A 20,453-nucleotide genomic window follows, 5' to 3' on the forward strand; every position below is an offset into this window, starting at 1 on the left:
ATGTCGATGGCTGCATTTGGATTGGTGAATCGTCGTGGCCCCTGATTGGTGCAACTAATGAGACTGTCGCTAGAGGGCGATAGTGTCACTTTACTTAAGGTCAGTTATTCCCAAACTAAGAGTAGCCCATGGAAAATGTGGAAGAATACTTGGAAAATGTTAGCTATTTCTTGTTATGGGTCAGTCATTTGTTTTAAAAAAAGGTCTGATGATATTTCTTGCACAGTTAAATAAACATAAATGTAGTTTCCCCTCAGAAAAGGAAATCTACATCTATCTATCTATCTATCTATCTAGACAGTTATTACCTGTAAGCCTGTTAAAATAAAAACATTTGACATAGTTGTGACAAATGTGCTCTAATTTCTTTAAATATGTATTTAAATGATTCTGGTTATGTGTCTACATCTCATTTATATCTCTCTTTATTTGTTTATTTCATGCTTTCCTATATACATATTACTCTATTATCCAAGCACACTATTGTAAGTATGCTATTTCTTTGCACTTAATGCTTTGCATGTTTAAATTCATGTACAAAATTGAGGGGAAAAGAATCAGAACACTAATCCAAAGTTTTATATCCATAAATAGGAAATTTTGAATTCTAAACTTAATTTTATTGTTTAAAAAACTAAAAAAATGAAATTTGTTGAAATGAGATGATGAAATGATGAGAAATGGACTAGTGGAACAAGAAGCTCAGACGTGGACAAGGGATGAGAACACGGCGCTGTTGGAATGCTACTATGCAATTAACCCCAACAGAAAGGGTTACGTAGCTCAGTGTTCCAGCATGCGGAAGAAGCAACTGCTATCACAACTGGAGATTGATGAAGTACAACACAAATGCTACAGCAAGGGGGAGCCAGGATGTCAGGTCAAGGGGGAGATATCATCACCCCCACCCGAGATTGGGTACCAAGTACAACTGGTGTGTTGAAGGCATTGAGCGAGGCCTCAGTGGCTAGTAGATCTAAGACCACAGCAACCTTCCTGAACAGGGTTTAGTACCATTACAGTGGCAGACATCCAAGAAACGGTCTCCAGTATGAAGAGTTGGATAGCAGCAGGCCCCAACATGATTCACTCCTACTAGCTGAAGAAGCTAACTGCACAAAGGAACCAACTGCAAATAAAAGAGGCACACCCAGCATGACTAACCGAAGACTGGGCCGTCCAGATCCCAGAGGATCCCCAGAAGGGACCAGCCCCATCCAACTATTGGCCAATAACCTGCCTCAGTACCACAGGGAAGCTCTTGTCGGGCATTATAACGGCTAAGATCAACAGGCATGTGGCTCAATACATGAGCGGGGTACAGAAAGGAACTGGCAGAAACACCATAGGGGCAAAACATCATACTGGTAGACAGAGGAGAAAAATAACATTAATTAATTAATTAAATATCAATTAACACTACATTTTATGTTCATCTGTTATATTTTATACATTTGATGAGACATCATTATTAATATTTATTTATTTATGTTTGATTTTGGCCATTCAGTGATTAATAACGAAACATTAAACTTTGTTATGTAAATTATTAAAAAAAAACCATTTATTTACTAAAAACGTTTTTTTAAAAGTTAAATGTGTCATTACAGTTTTATTTTGTTCATTACGTCACATAATCTTAAATCTGAGCAAACAGAGACTGACACAGTGTATTCTTGTTATTGAAAAAAGGGATATGGGTGAAAAACAACAGCAATAATTCAACAATTTGGCTTCTTGTGAACTCCAGACTGGACAAACGTGAAAACACAAGCGTTAAATCCCTGCAGCAACAGAGTCTCTGTAGTGGCCTAATTTCAGTTCATTTGAATGGTGACCAAACTTGCAAATTAAGCGTCTATTCACTGTCTGTGATTTTAAACAAGCCATGCAAAGCAGCTCGATTGCTCTCGTTCTCTCCCTCCAGCTTAAAGCCATCACAAAGACTTATGTAAGAGAAAATGCTCAGTGAAAGGTGACTTTATTCTGACTCCAAAGTCCACATTAAAACAATACTTGGATTTAAAGTGAGACTGATAACGGGGGTTTTATTTACAGTTTGGAAAGCCGCTCACCTCTCAGGTTCACATTAGCCCTGATGTCAGAGATCTTGATATGGGACTGAGCTGAAAATCACATGGCTGCAACATTTACTCAGTCATGCACTCAGCTGGGCGGGCTCTAGGTGTGTGTGTATGTGTGTGTTTGAGGAGGGTGTGTGCTAAAGAGGAGTGCAGAGGGACAAGGTAAGAGGGAGAGGCAGAGGGAGAGAGATGCTGCACCTGTGCGCGCTCACCTGAGGAGAGGAAAAAGAATCAACTGAAAAACAAAGAGAGGAGACAGAAAGTTTGTAAGCATGCCGAGACAGTGTCGCATGTGAGAGAGTCCCCTTTCAGCCAGCACACTGTGAACAAGGTAAGAGAACGAGCGCACCTGAAAGCCTCCGATGAACTGCACCGGAAACTAGACTTTTATCTGTGCAAGAAATACACATTTAACTCTAATTACAAAAATCAACATGCTACTTCCATCTTTTTCGCTGGTATTTCCACAGCTCAACAACCCTGATCAACATATTAGAACTGCAGTACTGTATTTGTATAGCCAAACAACAGCTAAAGTCAAATTTCCAAGTGAAAATGTCAAAAGTTTTTTGTTTCTAGCTCCTTAAGTTGGAGAATTGACTTTATTTTTTCACAGTATGTGGATCCAAACTGGATATTTTTTAGTTTTTCAGGGACAAAAACAATAAATATGGAGACATTAGCTCGGGTAACTTGAGGTGAGTGCTGTGTTTTAACAGTCAAATTATGGCTGAAGTAAAATCTCCTGGAAAAGAGGCCTGACATTCGATGATTTCAGCCTCTAAAAAGTGAGAACTTTGGATTTTTACTCGTCTTATATTAAACAAATGCACAGTTTGAGAGCTTTTGATTTACAGAAGAAAACATTTGAAGAAATCAGCTTGAGATGGACAAAACTGTGACACATTTTGACCTTTGCCGCTGTTTTAAAGACAGTTAATTGAATAATTAAAAAGGGTAGAAGCCTGAAGGAGACACTAATGCATTGTCTGACATCAGAAAGTATTAGGAGGCCAACAGGGTTACTATGCATGCTAAATAACATAGTGCAGATATGTTTTAACATGATTTTATTTGTCATGTTTGAGCTGGTTAGAATAACACTAAGTCATAAAAGAGTTACAGTCACAAATTAACCTTTTTGGACTTTGCACCTGTGTGAAGTTTACAATTTAATCAGTCTGTGGATTTTTGTGACCTTTGAGAAGGCAGGAAGACCTCTGGAACAAATGACTAAAAGACATTTTTATTAATGGAAATAATCAGACGAGCTAAAAAACTTTGCTGCTAGGGGTCAACAGCAAGTCTGGTACAAGGAATGAAACCCGAGAATCTAGTGAACCTTCAGTTTAAGTTACAAAGGCAGCAAAGCCCTCGGTGCCCTTGGAGGCTCCTCTCTGTCTTTCTGCGGCTCAAACGTTATTCTTTTCAAAGACTTTGCAGGTTGTTAGTGATTTCCGATTGTGCGCCACAGTTCCTGCTGTGATCTCTGAGGCTTTGCTTGGGCGGCTCACCCACACATAACAGAATACATGGTAACTTATTAAAATGGAGGGCCTCCTTTGTGTCAACAGGAGTTTTTGTCTCAAAGGTCACATCTAAGTCAAACACGGCATTCTTTTGGAAATATGTGTGCATATTGACAAGCTCTCTTACTTAACATGGTGTGAAAGTGCCGAGAAGGTATTTTGTCTTGTAGAAACCGTTTTGATGGAGAGTCAACAAAATTATGCAAATGCTCTGTAAATGTTTGCTATGAAGAAACCTGTCCTTTTTGTGTAGGAATAAACAAACAGATGATGAAACAGAGAGAAAAAAAATGCTAAAATCTAAGGAATGTGACATAAAAGAAGCTGTGGAAACACAAGTAAACACTTTGAAGTGTTTCAGTCACTTGTAAAAGTTCTTCTTGGTGAGCAACTATTACCCTAGTGTCTGTGAAAACCACAAACCCAGGTTATTAAGCAAAGAGCAAGACCGGGTCCAGAGGAATAAATGTAAAAGGTGCCTGCATTGCTGTTTCCAAAACTTTAAATCAAAGAACCTTTGCACTCTTCGTTCGTGCCAGGTGCCAAACATCACATGGGTCAGATAAGAGTAGGATGAGTGTTTCTGCAAAGGGCATGGACTCTTTATTTGCATAGGTGCTACATGATAAAATAACCACACCAAAGGGCCTGGCTTCCTGTCAGCCCTCATAAAAGAGAGCGATATGGTTGTGTTTGTGAAAGTCATAAAATTTGGTTTATGAGCCACGCTTTTATCTAAACACTTTTTAAAGTTTCATCCAAAGCTTCAAGTTTAAAATTTAAATATTGCAGAGAGATGTGGGGTTAATCTAAACTACTTAATACGCTCCCTAGCGTAAGGATGAACAAGATCATACAATTTATGTGTCTATCGCACGTTTATGTTTTCATTGAATCTATCTGGTCCCCGCTTTGGTAAAGTAACTCAACAAAATTCCTCTAAATTCTGGTAAAACTAAATTAAAAAGACCTCAGAGCTGGACTTACCATAATAGTCTCACTGATTGTGCTTACAGCTACAGTAAAAATGCTATTTTGTGGTTTTGAGGACATGATGCACTGTTGTAAACGTGAAACTTACAAAATTCAGTTTAAAATATGTAATTTCTGACTTTTTGTATTTTGGCAGTTCTACTTGGAAATAAACCATCAGAACAGTTGCAGGTTAGCTTTCTGTCGAGCTAAGGATCAATTTGAAAACTGTAAAGCCAAGCAAACACGCCCGGAGTTAAATGCAGTAAAAACAGCTTAAAAGAATTAGAGCTTGAATTACAGCCTTAGTTTGCAGAAACGTCAGAAAAAATCATAATAAAAATTAAAAGCTGCTCTGAATATCAATCCCTATTGACAGGGGATTTCTTTAAATCACCCTGCCGTTGTTCAGTTGAGACGTCTGAGTTCAGAAAACACACAAACACTGCAGAAGTTTTTCACTCGCGAGGGGCAGTCGTAGAACGCACGAACTGCGCCCCATGACTGCCTGCGACATTTATTTATACAAGATTGTCTGTATTGTGTGTGTGTGTGTGTGTGTGTGTGTGTGTGTGTGTGTGTGTGTGTGTGTGTGTGTGTGTGTGTGTGTGTGTGTACATAGATAACATCATCACTCCAGTAGCGGACTTTCCCTTTTCTACATCTAAATGTTCTCTGAAGACAGGAAGCGGTTAGTAGCTGCATAGGTTCATCACACAAGTTACTAGGTAAAAAGTCATTTAAACATGTGCTTAATAATAATATAAAAAGATACATTTCATATAGCTGATCATATTATACAATATTCTCTTAACACCTATAAAATTTGAAAATGAAATGGCGAGCAGAAATGCCTCACCCATTTTAGTCACAGGTGTACCGGGAAGCCTCCATCATAGAATGCTCACGCGCTGCAGGTTGCAAGAAATGGAAACAGGCTGTGTTAGTAACTGAGAGGTTAACTAGTAAAGTTTTTTTGTCACTGTATTAAGCATTAAGGGGACAATATATGCAGAATATGAAGAATATGAGAAAGTTACGGCTTGCCTTAATTATTCTGCTTTAATTATTCATGACACAGAATCGACAAGTTGCTGGAAATATTCCTCAGAGATTTTGGTTCATATTGACATGACAGCATCACACAGTTGCTGCAGATTTGTTGGCTGCACATCCATGATGTGAATCTCCTGCACCATTGCATCTCAAAGATGCTCCAATAGATTAAGATCTGGTGCCTGGAGGCCTGGAGGAATTCAGTGAACTCATTGTGATGTTCAAGAAACAAACTTTGTGACATGGTGCGTTATCATTTTCCAACAACCAGCAGCAATATTCAGGGAGGCTGTGGCGTTTTAAATAATGCTCAGTTGTTACCAAGAAGCCCAAAATATGCCAAGAAAATATTACCCACACTATTACACCTCTGGCAGCCCGAGCCACTGATAGACTAACTTTGCTGCAGAAATTAAGACTCATCGGGCCGGGCAATGATTTTCCAGTCTTCTGCTTTGCAGTTTTGGTGATCCCTTGTTAACTGTAGCCTCAGTTTCCTGTTCTTAGCTGACAGCAGCGGTACCCCGTGTGGTCTTCTGCTGCTGTATCCTAACTGCTTCAAGGTTTAACACGTTACATAATCAGAGATGCTCTTCTGCATACTTTGGCTGTAGGAAGTGGCTAATTGAGTTTCTGTTTCCTTCCTATCAGCTCAAAGCAGTCTGGTCATCCTTTGCCCTCTGGCATCATAAGGAATTTTAATTATGTGGGAAAATCCCAGCTGATCAGCAGTTTCTGAGAAACTCAGATCAGCCCATCTGGCACCAGCAACCATTCCACGTTCAATGTCACTTGAATCACCTTTCCTTCCAATTCTGATTATGGTCATCGTAACCAAGTCTAAATGCTACCATGTGATTGGCTGATTAGATACCGAGGTTTAGGAGAAGCTGAGCAGGTGTACCTAATAAAGTGGCTGTAAGTGTATATTCTTTACAGACATAAGAATATATTAAAAGAAGGTGGAAGAAATAGAAAAATAAAGGAACAAAACATATTTTCTGTGAGTATTCAAGATGATTTATGTAAGGCATGATCCGACCCATGAACTTGTTTATGACCTCTTTGATACGATAAAAGAGTCAGCATGAAAGAGTCAACGATTGCTCCATAAGGAAGTTATTTGACCTGTTTGGTTACCAGGTGACCGAGGACCACAGAGACCTGGGTGTATTATTCTGTTATCGTTACCTGTGTATGTATCCATACACCTGAAATAATACAGATGATATCACTTGAAGAGAAAACCCAGAGGCTTTTGGTTATGTTGTGATTCTTAAGTGAACAACAGAAAGACACCCTTTGTCATTATGTAACACATTTCCAAACTCCTGGTTCAGCATTGGGATGACAGCTTGCTTCCCCAGTATTTGCTTTCCTGACTTTATATCAGATCACATGCGAGCGACAGAGGATCCTGTGCAGATAATCATTAATTTATCAGCTGAGAGCAGAGTGTCAGGTGTTGCTCTCCCATTAGGTTACACCTCGTAATCACGGAGATGTGCACTGGATGAAGTAAGCCAGCCGTAGTAACGTCTGCTTTCTACGAACCAGTCCTGCATAGAGCAGCAGAGTAAACAGTGCTGTTTGTCTTTTTGAACTGGTTCACCAACAATGAGAGAATGATATAACATTAAAGGCATGATGTTCAGTGCAGACTGAGATTAATCTGAATGCAAATCTGCAGCAGAAAATTTGTACAAGTGAAAAATTTGCATCTAATTTTTGACATTACATGTATGTATTTGGAGCAATAGTTATTGTAAGTTAGCAGAACTTAAAATATTAATGCATTTTCCATTTTAAAAAACCTGATGAATGAATTTCAGAATTTAAATCTTTTGATTACATGCTATATGTATAATTTAACATCAGATCAATTAAAGTTCTTATTACAGAACTTCAGTCACGGTTTTACAGCTTTGTTATTCTCGCATGAATGTAAACAAATGACATCCTGAACAAATGAACTAAAACACAGAGGAACAAATATTAAACAATGAAGTGTGGCAGAGCATGTATAAATTTAACTAACGTCCATAAATTGCTGTTGCAAACCTCTGGGTTTTCCTACACTGGGCACTGTAATATCATTGCTTTAATCTTTATTAAACCCGGAAGCGAAACTGCTGAGATTAAAAGAGAATGCCCCGGGGCAATAGAGGTGGTTCTAATTTAGCATGTTTTTCAATAGCAGGAGAAACCAGAGCTACCTGGGGAAACCAACGCAGCAGCACAGACAACACGCAAAATTCACACAGAAGCAGCTGCTTGGGGGCCCCCACATCAGCACAGGGCCCCAAAATAATTTGATAAATATGCTAACTTACCGGTTTAATCATTCACTGTGGAGCGCTGAGCTTTTGCAAGTTATTTATTATTAACATTCACTAACAATAACAACAATAACAGAAATGTCAAGGGGTGGTGAGCTCAGGGGATATTGTATGGAAACAGCAATTACAGTGTTAACCTATTTTTACTCTCTAGACAGTTAGTTTCCATTTAATTTATATAACACTGTTTTTAAATTTGCATGGTTACATAAAAATAATATTTCGGTCTGTGGTAAATTCTTTGTGACTGTGCTGCCCTGTGACTGTGCACAGTTTAAAAAAAAAAATTAAAACAGTGAACTTTAAAAAAAAAAATCATCAGCTGTTGGTTTATTGTATTTCTTTCCAGCACAGAATAACTAAGCCATTATAATGGTTGTGTTAGATGAGTAATGCAGAAATGGTTAGGCAAGGGCAATATAGGTAATAGTGGCTTTGCTGACGTGGGTGGCTGGGGGCCTTTAATCAAATTCTGCTTAAGGCCTTGTAAAACTTTAGCGCACCTCTGTGTACGGGGCTTTGCTATTTACCACATAAAATCACGTTTAAATAATTTTAATCAATTCAAAATAAAAAAAAAATTAAGTAAGTGGACCTGGGGTTTATTTTATACAAACTACTGAACTACTTATTAAAGTATATTTTGAGTTATGATAATCTAATCCAATGGCTTTGTATTTTTATATTAAAACTTGAATTTTATTAACATTAGCAAAAACAATTTGACAGAAAAAACATGGCTGATAATGGCGTCTCTCAGGGATCAACACCGGGCCCACTGTTAATGACTTTCAACGTGCATTTATTTAGTGTAATTTCCCACTCAGAAGCGTAATGTACATTGTTATGCTGATGATTCTGTCTTGTGTGCCACTAACAAACTTTCTCCAGCTTAGCTATTCATAACTGCAGACCTTTAAATTAAAACAGTTTCTAAGTGATACAGTAAAATTTCATAAATGCTTGGCTATGCAGTCGATTTGTAATGCTGCATAACTCTTATTTATATTGTTGACCAGGTATGAATAAATGTAAATGTTTGACTGGTTTCAAATCTTACTCTAGTCAAATGATAGTGATAAAGAGACTCGGTATATTTCAAAATTCTACCAAGTGTTGATATAGCTGTAAATACTGTAGTTTTTTGTGGCCTAGACCCTTTCCTGACTAAATTTAGATATGTATTTCTAGATGGAAATAAAAAACCAGACTGGGAATTAATCTTTACAAGCTTATATTTCTAAAAAGGTGTGTGATCTTGTGTATGAAACTGAAAATACAAAACAAAACACAGATTAGACTTTTTGTATAGATAAAGCCTGACTAACATGTCTGCATTAAAATTGACAGAATAAATACTGTTTTGAAGTGTACAAAGTAATGCTAAAACACTTTATTTACCTAGAATTCTTTGCTGTTGCTCACCACATGCTTACCTAAGATCTCTGAACTTTACAGGTCGATCCTCCAGTCTCTGTTGGTGCCATGGCTGACTCAAGCTGGTGGAGGCTGACCTTCTCACGCAAGAAGAAGTCTGAGTCCAAGGTTCTGTATGAAATCCCAGCTGAGCATGGCAGTAACACTGGGAACAAAGACCACCCGAGTAGTAACGGCTCTCCAGAACTGGACAGCCAGTTGAATGCCAAACTGGAGAAAATCGTCGATAAATCTGCCACCAAAGGACGCCACGTCAAGGTCTCCAACTCTGGCCGCTACAAGGAGAAGAAGAGGGTCCGCGCCACGCTGGCTGAGAACCCGAATCTGTTTGCAGACAACAACCTCAGTCAAGAGAATCATAAAAAGAAGACTGAGAAATAGCACAGAAAATGCACATACTTGATCTGTAATGTGTCATATATCAGTGTCACATAAGAAGCTTCAAAGATGGCTTGAATGTATGCAAACACCACCATGTTGTACTACATGTGCTACTATTCACCAAACCCAGGTAAACACAAGAAAGAAAGACACTTAAATAAACAACGAGGTGTCAAAATTTAAACATCCACCCGGCAGAGGGGAACTAAACACAATCCTGGACACATTTTTCTCCAGATTTTCTGTCTTTTAACTTTTATATTTACTTCCTTGTGCTCACTCTGTTGTTTTATATTTTAAAAAATGACATGAAGGAAAATTTGGGGAATTCTCGCCTCATGATTCAAATGTAACATTGCTGTCATTTAAGTTGTTATTTTTTAATGTTGTAGGTGTAGTGTTATGTTTCAGGTTTTTATGTTTTGTCAAATGTCAAAGGGAATTTTTATTACATTTTCATGACCAAAGACTTGACGTCACTGATTACATCTGAAACATTATGGTGGATGCTTTAAAATATAAAAGCCCCCAAAAGTATCAAGTCATCATTGAAAAGACTTGAATTTCTCAGCTTTAAGAAACAAAATGTTAAAGTAAATTATATGTATTTATTTATATATCTATAAACACTTGTTAAGTAAAATATCCCCAAACAGGGAAGGGCAAACATCTTTCATCCATCCTTGTTTCCACATGTTCTTAAATGAAAATATATATTGTATATAAAAGATAAATGTAACCATTAACGATCATCATGTTGATCGTGTCATCCAAACATGCAAAAATGTAAACTTTTGCTAGAGGCAACAATCAGTTTGACAACATATTTTGCAGCCACAAATATTAAAGGTTTACTCATGAGGAATACATGTGCAAATTACAGCGCTCGTTGTCATGAATTCTAAGTTGACACCCTGAAAAACGCTCTCATGTTTCACATATAAAAACATCTAAATTCATGTTGGTTTCCTTGGATGTAGAAGTTGGATAAGAGGGTGGAGTTCTAAATTATCAGCCAGCCCTAGAAAGCCTGATTAGATAGGTGCAGTCATAAACCGTAGAGTTTCGATAATGTTCAGTATCGGTCAGTACAGCTGATCACACAGGAAGAAAAGTGTCAGAAATTCCTTTAAAATGCTCTAAAAGACACCAACATGGTTTACATGTTTTGAAATGTACATGGCAAGCTACAGTTGCCTATATCAATGTCTGTCACTCCAGCCACAACCGTAATAATGCAAGCTTTAAGCCTTATTATGCTTTAAAAAAAAGTCAGTTCTTTAAAAGAAAATCATCCCCTCATAGTTGCTGTTAAGGGGGAAATTAGCTACAGTGAAAAAATTCAAGTTGTAAATTCAGACTGACTCATTTCTGGAGCCAGGCTTTTAGAGGAACTGCAGGTTTTGGCTTCGTTTTTCGAGCCTGGAGGTTGCCCCAGGTGACCGCGGTACAGTTTATGGATACAATCATATCAGAAAACATGACTTGGGTATGCTAATTGTGCTTTTGTATGAATCAAATATCTGTTTATGTTATTGTGAATTAACTTCATGCTGTTTTGTTGGTTTTACTGTCCAAATAACTCCTGCAGCCATTGCATATGACACATCAACAAGAAATGCTGTTTGTAATTTTTTTTCCTGAGATGCTTTTTTGTTTTTAATAAATAAAAAAGTTGTTAACATGCAAGATTTTTTTGTGTTTGTGCTGTAGTCTACAGCGAGGAGAGTTGTTAACACGCAGACGGTGGCCTGTTTAAGTGCGATGATCTTGGTGAGGTCGTTCTTTGGGGTTAGTGAGCCGTTTGGCCTGTTTTGTTGACATGGTGATAGTAAGCAGGGTGATATTTGACACCCTGTGGTCTGTTTCTGCATTTTATAGTAGAGCTGCCCTGCTGTTAGCTGAGAAAATGACAGATATCATCGAGTGATTCACAGAAATCCACAAGTCAACAGTTAATCCATGAGAATATTGCATGTTTCTAGTGATCGTGTTTCGCTGAATCTTGGAGTTTGTGTTAGCTGTGCTACTGACATCTGCTGGTCAAATGCACACTCAGTCCTCAGTTACAAATTAAAACTTTATTAATAGCTATTTTCCCACACTTACTTCAAACTATATACCACAATTTCATCCTCAAACAATACAGGACACACAACAGTTGGCACAAATGACATCACGTGCTCTTTTAATCTCACTATTAAAAGGCAGTCACTGCAGAGACACTGCCATAGATTTAAGACTGATACGATCAATTTAAATTAAGTTAACCACCAGCACAGGTCACATATTTTCCATTTGTAAGTGTAAAATCACATTTGTCACCAATTAGAAGAAAAATATACTTTAGTTGTTCAGTTAACAGACTTGTAATTTTTTCATGAATTGTTAACACGACTGAGACAGTGAACTCTAGGGACAACAATGAATTTGAAACATAGTTTCCAGTCACAAATATTAAAGGTTGTCTCATGAGGAACAAGCTCTCTTTGTCATAAATTCTAAGATGACACATTGAGCATGCTCTCATATTCCCTATATAAAAGCCTCTAAATTCAGTTTTATATTTATTGTTCAGGTTATGGCCAAAGATGGTGTTCTGAATGCATAATTAGCAAAAGCATCACACTTTTCTTCCATTAACAATGCATTTCATGACCACCAACAACTATGAAGTCAGTGCCGATAGATTTGTGGTAATGTCCATGAAAAAACCTCCAAACCTTTAGACAGCCTAAAAGTATTTGTTTTGGCAACAGTCGCATTGGATTGGATATGACGGTTTAGCTGTACCTAATAAAGTGGCCACCATGCATAATTTGGGAGGATTTGAATCTTTTCTCTCAAAGAAACCAAGAAACTTAACGCAATGAGCTAAACTCAAACAATTGTCTCAATTTTCCATATTTTCTTTAGAAAACTAGACCTGTAAAGAAATAATCACACCAATGGAGAAAAACTGCAGCTAAGTGTTGATGGGTAGAACAGATTGTGCTTTTTAAGAAATAAGAAACAGTCTTCATGTCCTAGAAGGTCAACGACTGCACTGTTAAACAACCACAGCCATACTGTTAATCATTATTTTGAGTGGGTAAAGTTTGCTCCACTTTTTCAGGCCAGTGTCCTTTTTCCATTACAAAGCACGGAAAACTCAAAAGTTGCACAGTCAGGTTGCGCCACGCTGCTCCACTTATCCACTTAGCACACATGGTTCACCTCAAAGACAGCACAGTGACATTTGGCTTGTTGATAAACCGCACACAAATGCACCTATTACTAATGCGAGGTTATTAATGTGAGGTAAAGATGGTGGTCTTTTTAAATCAGTGATAGTCGAGATGAAAAATGCCCTCTCCTTTATTTCACAGTCTGCCGATGCTCCTCATGGGGACAGTCGCTGGTACACCCAGCCTCCCTCTGCAGCGTGCTGAAACTCTCCCAGCTCAGACTCTCCGTCCTTCAGCTTGGTGAAGACGATGCGGTCGTGAAGTCTGTTTGTCTGTCCCTGCCAGAACTCGATTGAAACAGGCTTTATGATGTAGCCGCCCCTGTTGGAAAAGCACATCATGGGACAGTTAAAGGTAACGAACCGAAAAAGCTTTAAGAAGCCGTACCAACATGTTATTAACATTAATTAAGAGCAAAGGTTTACCAGTAATCAGGCATAGGCACTTCTGTGTCCTTGTACTTCTCCTCTAGTTCTGCATTTTTCTGCCTCAGATACTGAAAGAAATTGTGATAACTGAGACTTTAACATTGTACGCATCACCTACAGCGTGCAGGTGGAGCAGCTTCAGCGCTTACATCTCTGTTAGGCACAATAGTGCTTTGTCGGCTCACGACAGCTCCGATCTGGCTGCTCTTTGGTCGGGAGTGGAAGTAATCACAGGAGCTCTGGTAGGGGATCCGCTCCACGGTGCCTTCAATGCGAATCTGAAAATCAAAATTAAAATAAAAATACATTTACTATGAAAACAAAAAGTTTAAAGAAGAGAAAATGTAATTTAAAATTAAGGTTTCTGCACCTGTCTGTTCAGTGGTTCCCAGTAGAAGACCAGGCATGCATGCGGATTGCTCTCCTGTGGAGAAGAAAGTGATCAGAGGACCCGACAACACAGAAGAAGCCTTAAAGATTCATGGATAAGGTGAAGGAGGACATGCAGAGGGTTGTTGTGACAGTGGCGGATGCTGGAGACAGGGTGAGATGGAGGCAGACTTTATTACAGACAAGGGGCGACAAGTGTCAGTATTTGAATTAAGACAAAAAGGAGACAATGCTATCAAAATTCATGCAAAACATTTGAAACCTGATAAATAAAAAATTCATGCGATATAATTTTGATTTAGAATAATGAAAACAAAATCTTCAGAACGCAATCAGTACTTAGTCTGGTTTAAAAGCCAAAGAATAAAAATGCATTTTCAAATGTTTTTTAAACATGTCTAAAATCAGTGGATCACCTGCTTCCATCTCACCCTATAACTAGCATCTAACATGAACCTTCTGTGTGGTCTTGTTCTCTTCTTCCTGCCTGGCAGCTCCATAGTCATTATATTTTGTCCATTATATCCACTATCCCTCGTCTGTGCGCGCTAAAACCATCTCAGCCTTGGCTCATGAAGGCATCGAAAACCCTTTGAAACTCTAAAGCAAAGAAACAGCTTGATAAAGTGTTCTGTCTAAATTATGGGCAAAAATCCAAAGATAAAGAGTTCATTATCCCCAAAGTCATAGAAATGTATTTGCAAAGCTCAAGCCAGTGAATTGGTGCCATTTTTGTTTGTATGACTGATACAGATGTTGATTTGTAATTTTTTGTGCCTGCTAACTACTCGCTTAAGAAAGACAACAGGAGAAGGAAGAATTATGCATTCATTCAAAACCACCTGAGGGCAAAAGAAGCATAGCATGGATGTAGACGGTTGCTGACAGAGTCAGTGATAAAGATGCTTCTTACCAGCTCGCAGCCCTTTCTGCTCTCATAGTTGGTGAAGAAACGGAAACCTTCACTGCTGTAACCTTTCAGGAGGACCATGCGAGCAGATGGACGTCCGTCACTGAGTACACAACAGATACGATTAATTGTACAAAACTGTGAAAAGAAATCAGCGCCAGTTCAGGTGGCAGCGTTTCCTACTTGGTGGCAGTGGCGAGGCACATAGCATTGGGCTCTCCTATTTCAGGACACTTGGTGGCTTCATCGAACCAGTTTCCAAACTGCTTGATGGGGTCGAGAGACACGAGCTGACTCTCCTCAAAGCACTGGAAACAAAACAACCGATACAGATGTAAAAAACACAGGAAAACAGCCACTTTTACATAATGCGGGATTTAAATGATTCACTGATGCTTTTGGATTATAGTGAGTAGAGGCTGTAGACAGTATAATTACGATTTAATTAATTATTCAATTGTGTTTATCACTTTTAAACATGCCAGAGAAATACGTCCTATTTAGAAGTCAAAGTTGAGGTTTTGAAACATCTGGGGAACACCTGCTTTCTCCAGCTGTATACAGCGTGACCAGACGCAAACTACATAACAATAAATTTGTGTGGGACAAAGTTGGACACTTGCAAGTGACAGTTTTTGTATTTAGCAAGATAATTACACAGCCTTTTATCTGAATGCAACTTTCCAAACAATAAGAATAAAAGGAAGATAATTGCGTGATAGTATTCTTAAACCCATATTATTTCACAGGCTTGACCCACTTCTCGGTAGTTTTTCCTTCTCTTTTTGGTAGTTTCTATACATCATATCCTGCAGAAATCTGCAGAGCTCATGACTTTGTAGTGACCTCCCTTGCACTTTTCCCTGTTGAGCATGGCATAAGCAAAAAAAACCTGTTAACCGGCACTTTATCCGGGGAGATAAAAGCCAGATTTTATGGGTAATAGTTTTAAATACTAGAGCCAACCAATATGTGGGATATCATCTGAATACGTGGGATGAGGGACAAAGGATAAAATTGTGTGGCAGTATCTACAGCTAGGATGTCCCATTTTAATGGTGGTGACAGCACACCAGTCATCATTTTTTGTTGTTGTTGTGGTCATTTTTCATTTTTGCACAGGGGCGTGTGTTGCATTAAATAATATCAGTACATATGAATCTCGCAAGAAACGTGCTTAAAAACAAAAACAAAGATAGCAGTGTCCCTCACAGCAATAACTTCCCTGTTTTGAACCTCCTGGGCCCTTTCTGTGTTAAGTCTCAATGATCTCAATGTGCCTGCGTGGCTTTTTATCCAGGTACTCCGGCTCCCAGCCCAAGCACATGCATGTGTAGGTTAACTGCTGAAAGCTAAAGATGATAACCAGATTTTTAAGCTGCTGAAATAATAGTTAATTACTGTATTCATTTAGCAATGTAGATGAGAAAGTAATCCACTGTAGTAAGATGCACCCCATACTGAAACATTTAGCGCAGTGGGATCTGGTCACAGACTGTATCCATGGCAGCCAGATTAGATTAAAGCTGTGCACACTCACTGTACTATTTGCACATCTAATTCAGGGTTCATATCATCGTGACCTTGCATTTGCACAGCACCGACAGAGTGGGTTCAGTTACGTGACTCAATACATTGTATCCCAACGCAGGTAACTCAGTAGTTTCTCACCTCCAGATCTCCTCTGTACCTCTTTCTCATGTTACTCAGGTCCATGCTGGTTCCGCTGCAGTATTTCGAGGTAAAAACGCGCGGCAGCCCTACTATCCGAGTGGCACGACAGGGCAGATTTCCTCCAATAAAGCAAATATGCCTCAATACAATCGTACTGAGTATGCGCCTCATGCCTGTAAAACACACGCTGACGTAACGCTCCCTTATGTAAAATATTACGCAAAAATAATCCTGTAAGAAAAGCAGCGATTTTTACATCACATTATACTTTACTCATTTAGAAACGAGGCAATCTACGGTTTTATGTTCGTAAGAACTAAAAAAGCAAAAACAAATAAACAAAAAAATGAACGTAAGTAATGGTACGTCATTACGCTATGATGCGTTCACGTACAAGCACACTCGCAGTCTCTTCTTCGGCATTGCAGTAATTTGCTCATTATTTTAGCAAAATTATTTAGATAATACGTATATGGATACAGGTTATCAGTTTTTAAATGTTTTCCGACGTGCTTACCATAAAGCACAGCTTTATTTAGGTTATTTTTTTTCTTTTGACACGTAAAGTTTGTTAAATATGAGGAAGGTATTCTTTTTGCCGACGTGTCAGTAAATGCAGCACGCATGCCGTCGTCACTTTCCTGACTCACGGCGGTTTCCTGTGAAAGATGGCGGCGACCTTGTGTTCAAAATTGCTGCCGAAACAGGGTAAAGTATTACACTTGTACCAATACTTGATTTTTTTTAAAAACATTTTGGTTCTGGTTAGTGATTCGCTGTCTAATTTTCAGCAACTAGCTACTGTTAGTAACGTTAGCGGGGACTCCGTTATTAGGCTTAGTTTGCCGATGTTAGCTCCGCAGCGCTCACTGACTGGTTGTACAGCAGACATTTACCTGACATTTGTGGCTTTCAGGATGGGTTCCCCTCACACAGAGTGTCCGACACGGGTCCAAGGCTGTGACCCGCCACAGGAAGCCTCTGCACATCCAGAAACAGAAGCTGCTAGCTGTTACTCAATACATCCCCCCTGCACGGGAGTTTCCTCCAGGCGCTTACCCGTCCCAGACCAAGCACGTCCAGGAGGTAACACACCAGCATGTTCAGCCTTTTACTGAAAGCCTGCACGATCGGAAAAAGTCTCACTTCATATAGGACTGCTCATCATTGTCTGCTTATTTCTTGGATTGGCTTAGGTTTACAAAACCTTTGAAATATGTTGCTTAAAAACAGGCATTTGGCATTGCATCCCAAACAACTTTACCAGACAGTCAGCAGCTGATGGAGCAGTTTAATAACTGTTGCAAAAGAATTGGGAATATGCAACAGTCTTTGTACACATGCTTAAGAACATGATAAACTTTATCTTCCACATCTGCATCTTATATTTACTTTGCAAGGTAATTGGGAAAGTTGGATTCATTTAAATATTTGCAATATTGTCATATTTATTTTTCACTTTGTCATTATGAAACCTTTAACTTGCACAGTTACCCTACCCTATCCCTAGCATTCTCCTCTGTCACATCAACCCTCTGCATGTCCTCCTTAATTGTCTCTGTAGTCTCCCTCTTTTCTTTTTGCCTGGCAGCTCCATCTTCACGATCCTTAGTTCAGTATATCCACTCTTGCACCTCTAAACGTGTCCAAACCTCCTCCTACCATCTTGTAAATCTTACCTTTTACTTGTACTGCTATGCTTCTGTCACCCCGACACATGTCGCCACCCTGCCTGCACTCTTGTGTACTGTCTGTTGCTTTGGATGTGTGTTTTAAAAAGTAGCATAACAACTGTGTATAAAACTCTGATAGATGTAAAGCTTATTCAAAACTTTAGCTACTGTTCCCACTCGCAAAGATGAGGTTATTTTAACCTGAAAGCTTCATCTTTTACAGTAAAATACGATATATTTTCTGCTGCTCAGTAGGTAAATGATAAAAACATTTTTTGGAACCAGAATTTTACACATTACAGAATTAATTGGGCTTTTATTTTGGTACTTCAGTCAGATTTTGAAAGTATGTACTCATGTCCTTTCGTCCAAGTAGTAGTCTTTATTTTCCTGGTTTGGTCTGCAGGTCTTGTGCTTTACTGAGTGTCAATCTCTTCTGTCTTATTCCTTCAGGATAATGATTTGACTTTACTAATGAAGAGGGAGTTGAAGAAGTTGTTTGAGGATTGTAAAATGATCGCCGTGGTCCAGAACAGCAGCAGCAGTGCTGAAGACATGATGACTCTCAGGCACAGACTTTATAAACACAACATCACAGTCAAGTTCTTCCCCAACAAGGTAAGACTGATGTTGGTGATTCTGTGAGAGTATCAAATTTACCAGAGCCACATCGTTTTCTTCCAAATTTCAAATGATGTTAACACTTTCTTCAGGTATCTCTTTCTCTCTCTCTCTCTCTCTCTCTCTCACACACACACACACACACACACACACACACACACACACACACACACACACACACACACACACACACACACATTTACCTTCCATTTACATTTAACCTTCCACGTAACCTGATGTGCACCTTCTGAGAAGTGTAACCAATGTCAAGTCGACGCCCAGCGTAACGACTGAGTTTGCTCACTGTCTGATGGCACCCGGGACCATCCCTTATACTTTACAGAAACTATAACAGCAACTATAAATCATTTTCTGATGATAGATAAGACGATAAACTTTGAGTTGTTGTTTCTGTCTGCAGCGTTTTAGCTCACAGTGTCCTTCATATAGAAGAACATTCTGCTGCACAATTTCACATCAAGGATCATTAATCTTCTAATTCACAGTTGTTTGTTTTCAGGTCGTGCGGTCGTTCCTGAGTGACTCCATTTACTGCAACATGGGTCCTCTGTTCGTCGGCCCAACGGTTATGTTTGTTAGCAAAGAGCCGAAGGTGAAAGAGATGCTGACGACTCTGAGGGGCAGCCCACAGATGACACTCCTGGGTACGTTTATCGTCCACGTGCGAGGAATAATTAGCATTGGATATTGTTATGATGCCCCGGGAACCATGAAATGAGTTCAGAAAAGTTGAGCTAAATTGTTTTTTAAATGAACTCGTCAATCTTCTGCTGGTGACAGTTTGGGGCTGGCATCTGTGGGTTGAGATTAAGTTCGACATCCTGCTTGCGTCTAACCTTGGAGCACAATCGATTTATAGATGAAGTTAGGGATCCAGTTAGATGGGATAAGCAGTTACTGCCTCTCATCTAGAAAATGCCAAGTGTACTGTGAGTGTCCGCAAGGATACTGTGACCCAAATTCAGTCTGTCCTCTACAGACATTCGCTGTGTGTTTTTAAACCCTCCAACACTGAATCTGCACCAAATCAGGTTTATTATCCCAAGTTTGTGAACAAGTGTTAAAAACTGTTTGTAAAATTAAATAGATATTATTTTGCCAGCTGAAGCCTGTCTCAGTACAGCAGATTTCAGAACAGTCCAGAAATGGAAGGAATCCATTGCAAATATCTGTAATGATCTCTGCTCTTCTTTCATCAGGAGCCTGCATAGACAACACGCTGCTGAGTGCACAGGGCATCGTGAGCTACTCCAAACTGCCATCGATGACTGTCATCCAGGGCGAGGTGGTGAGCGGGCTCTCCATGCTGACTTCCCACACAGCTTACCTGCTGCAGCGCCACCCGGCCCACCTGTCACAGCTGCTCCAGCAGTATATCAAACAGCAGAGCTCGGATGGAAGCGCAGAGGCAGCTCCTAAAGCAGAGGAGGCCACGTAGAGCTACAGAGGACATTACTGGGACTGGTGACTTTCAGATCGAGAGCCATGGAGCAGCAAACGACTGTAAATGGACTGAATGCAGTCTTTGTTTTAATTTGGCATCAATCAGACTTTAAAGATTGAAACGAAAGTCTTGAGTGAAAGAGATAAATTGGTGACACAGTGAGCGTCCACCTTTCGGACACCTCAGCCTGGAGGTGTCTGGAGTTATTGGATAAGTAATGCTTCAAATGGCTTTATTTAAGTGTTTAATAAATGACATCAGCGCTTA

At 39.3% G+C, this 20,453-nt stretch overlaps 3 protein-coding genes across 3 annotated transcripts; 2 read left to right on the forward strand and 1 right to left on the reverse strand.

Annotated features, from left to right (window-relative positions):
* Positions 1 to 2,221: 2,221 nt before the first annotated feature.
* prr15lb (proline rich 15 like b) lies at positions 2,222 to 11,487 on the forward strand. The gene is made up of 2 exons (XM_031759384.2): positions 2,222 to 2,415; positions 9,439 to 11,487. Exon 2 carries the CDS (start codon positions 9,466 to 9,468, stop codon positions 9,796 to 9,798), a length of 333 nt encoding a protein of 110 aa, XP_031615244.1. The 5' UTR covers positions 2,222 to 2,415; positions 9,439 to 9,465; the 3' UTR covers positions 9,799 to 11,487.
* Positions 11,488 to 11,860: 373 nt separating this feature from the next.
* On the reverse strand, positions 11,861 to 16,758 carry pnpo (pyridoxamine 5'-phosphate oxidase). The gene is made up of 7 exons (XM_031759404.2): positions 16,425 to 16,758; positions 14,937 to 15,061; positions 14,757 to 14,856; positions 13,824 to 13,877; positions 13,603 to 13,731; positions 13,451 to 13,521; positions 11,861 to 13,346 (listed from the first exon to the last, which is right to left on the reverse strand). The coding sequence occupies exons 1-7, from the start codon at positions 16,596 to 16,598 to the stop codon at positions 13,181 to 13,183; spliced, it is 819 nt and encodes a 272-aa protein (XP_031615264.1). The 5' UTR covers positions 16,599 to 16,758; the 3' UTR covers positions 11,861 to 13,180.
* A 269-nt stretch (positions 16,759 to 17,027) lies between these two features.
* Positions 17,028 to 20,453, forward strand: mrpl10 (mitochondrial ribosomal protein L10). The gene is made up of 5 exons (XM_031759373.2): positions 17,028 to 17,135; positions 17,344 to 17,513; positions 18,554 to 18,718; positions 19,242 to 19,386; positions 19,942 to 20,453. Exons 1-5 carry the CDS (start codon positions 17,096 to 17,098, stop codon positions 20,178 to 20,180), a joined length of 759 nt encoding a protein of 252 aa, XP_031615233.1. The 5' UTR covers positions 17,028 to 17,095; the 3' UTR covers positions 20,181 to 20,453.

The sequence above is a fragment of the Oreochromis aureus genome, linkage group 8 (assembly GCF_013358895.1).
Source record: "Oreochromis aureus strain Israel breed Guangdong linkage group 8, ZZ_aureus, whole genome shotgun sequence".
In the NCBI taxonomy this organism is placed as follows: Eukaryota; Metazoa; Chordata; class Actinopteri; order Cichliformes; family Cichlidae; genus Oreochromis; species Oreochromis aureus.

Excerpts from the sequence above, each read along its gene's own strand:
- prr15lb (XM_031759384.2), top strand. The coding sequence starts at position 9,466 with ATGGCTGACTCAAGCTGGTGGAGGCTGACCTTCTCACGCAAGAAGAAG.
- pnpo (XM_031759404.2), bottom strand. The coding sequence starts at position 16,598 with ATGAGGCGCATACTCAGTACGATTGTATTGAGGCATATTTGCTTTATT. Across the intron at positions 15,062-16,424 it reads GGTACAGAGGAGATCTGGAG|TGCTTTGAGGAGAGTCAGCT; the intron begins GTGAGAAACTAC and ends TTTTGTTTCCAG. Across the intron at positions 13,347-13,450 it reads GTGCCTATGCCTGATTACTG|GGGCGGCTACATCATAAAGC; the intron begins GTAAACCTTTGC and ends CTTTTCCAACAG.
- mrpl10 (XM_031759373.2), top strand. The coding sequence starts at position 17,096 with ATGGCGGCGACCTTGTGTTCAAAATTGCTGCCGAAACAGG. Across the intron at positions 17,136-17,343 it reads AAAATTGCTGCCGAAACAGG|GATGGGTTCCCCTCACACAG; the intron begins GTAAAGTATTAC and ends TGTGGCTTTCAG. Across the intron at positions 17,514-18,553 it reads AGACCAAGCACGTCCAGGAG|GATAATGATTTGACTTTACT; the intron begins GTAACACACCAG and ends TTATTCCTTCAG.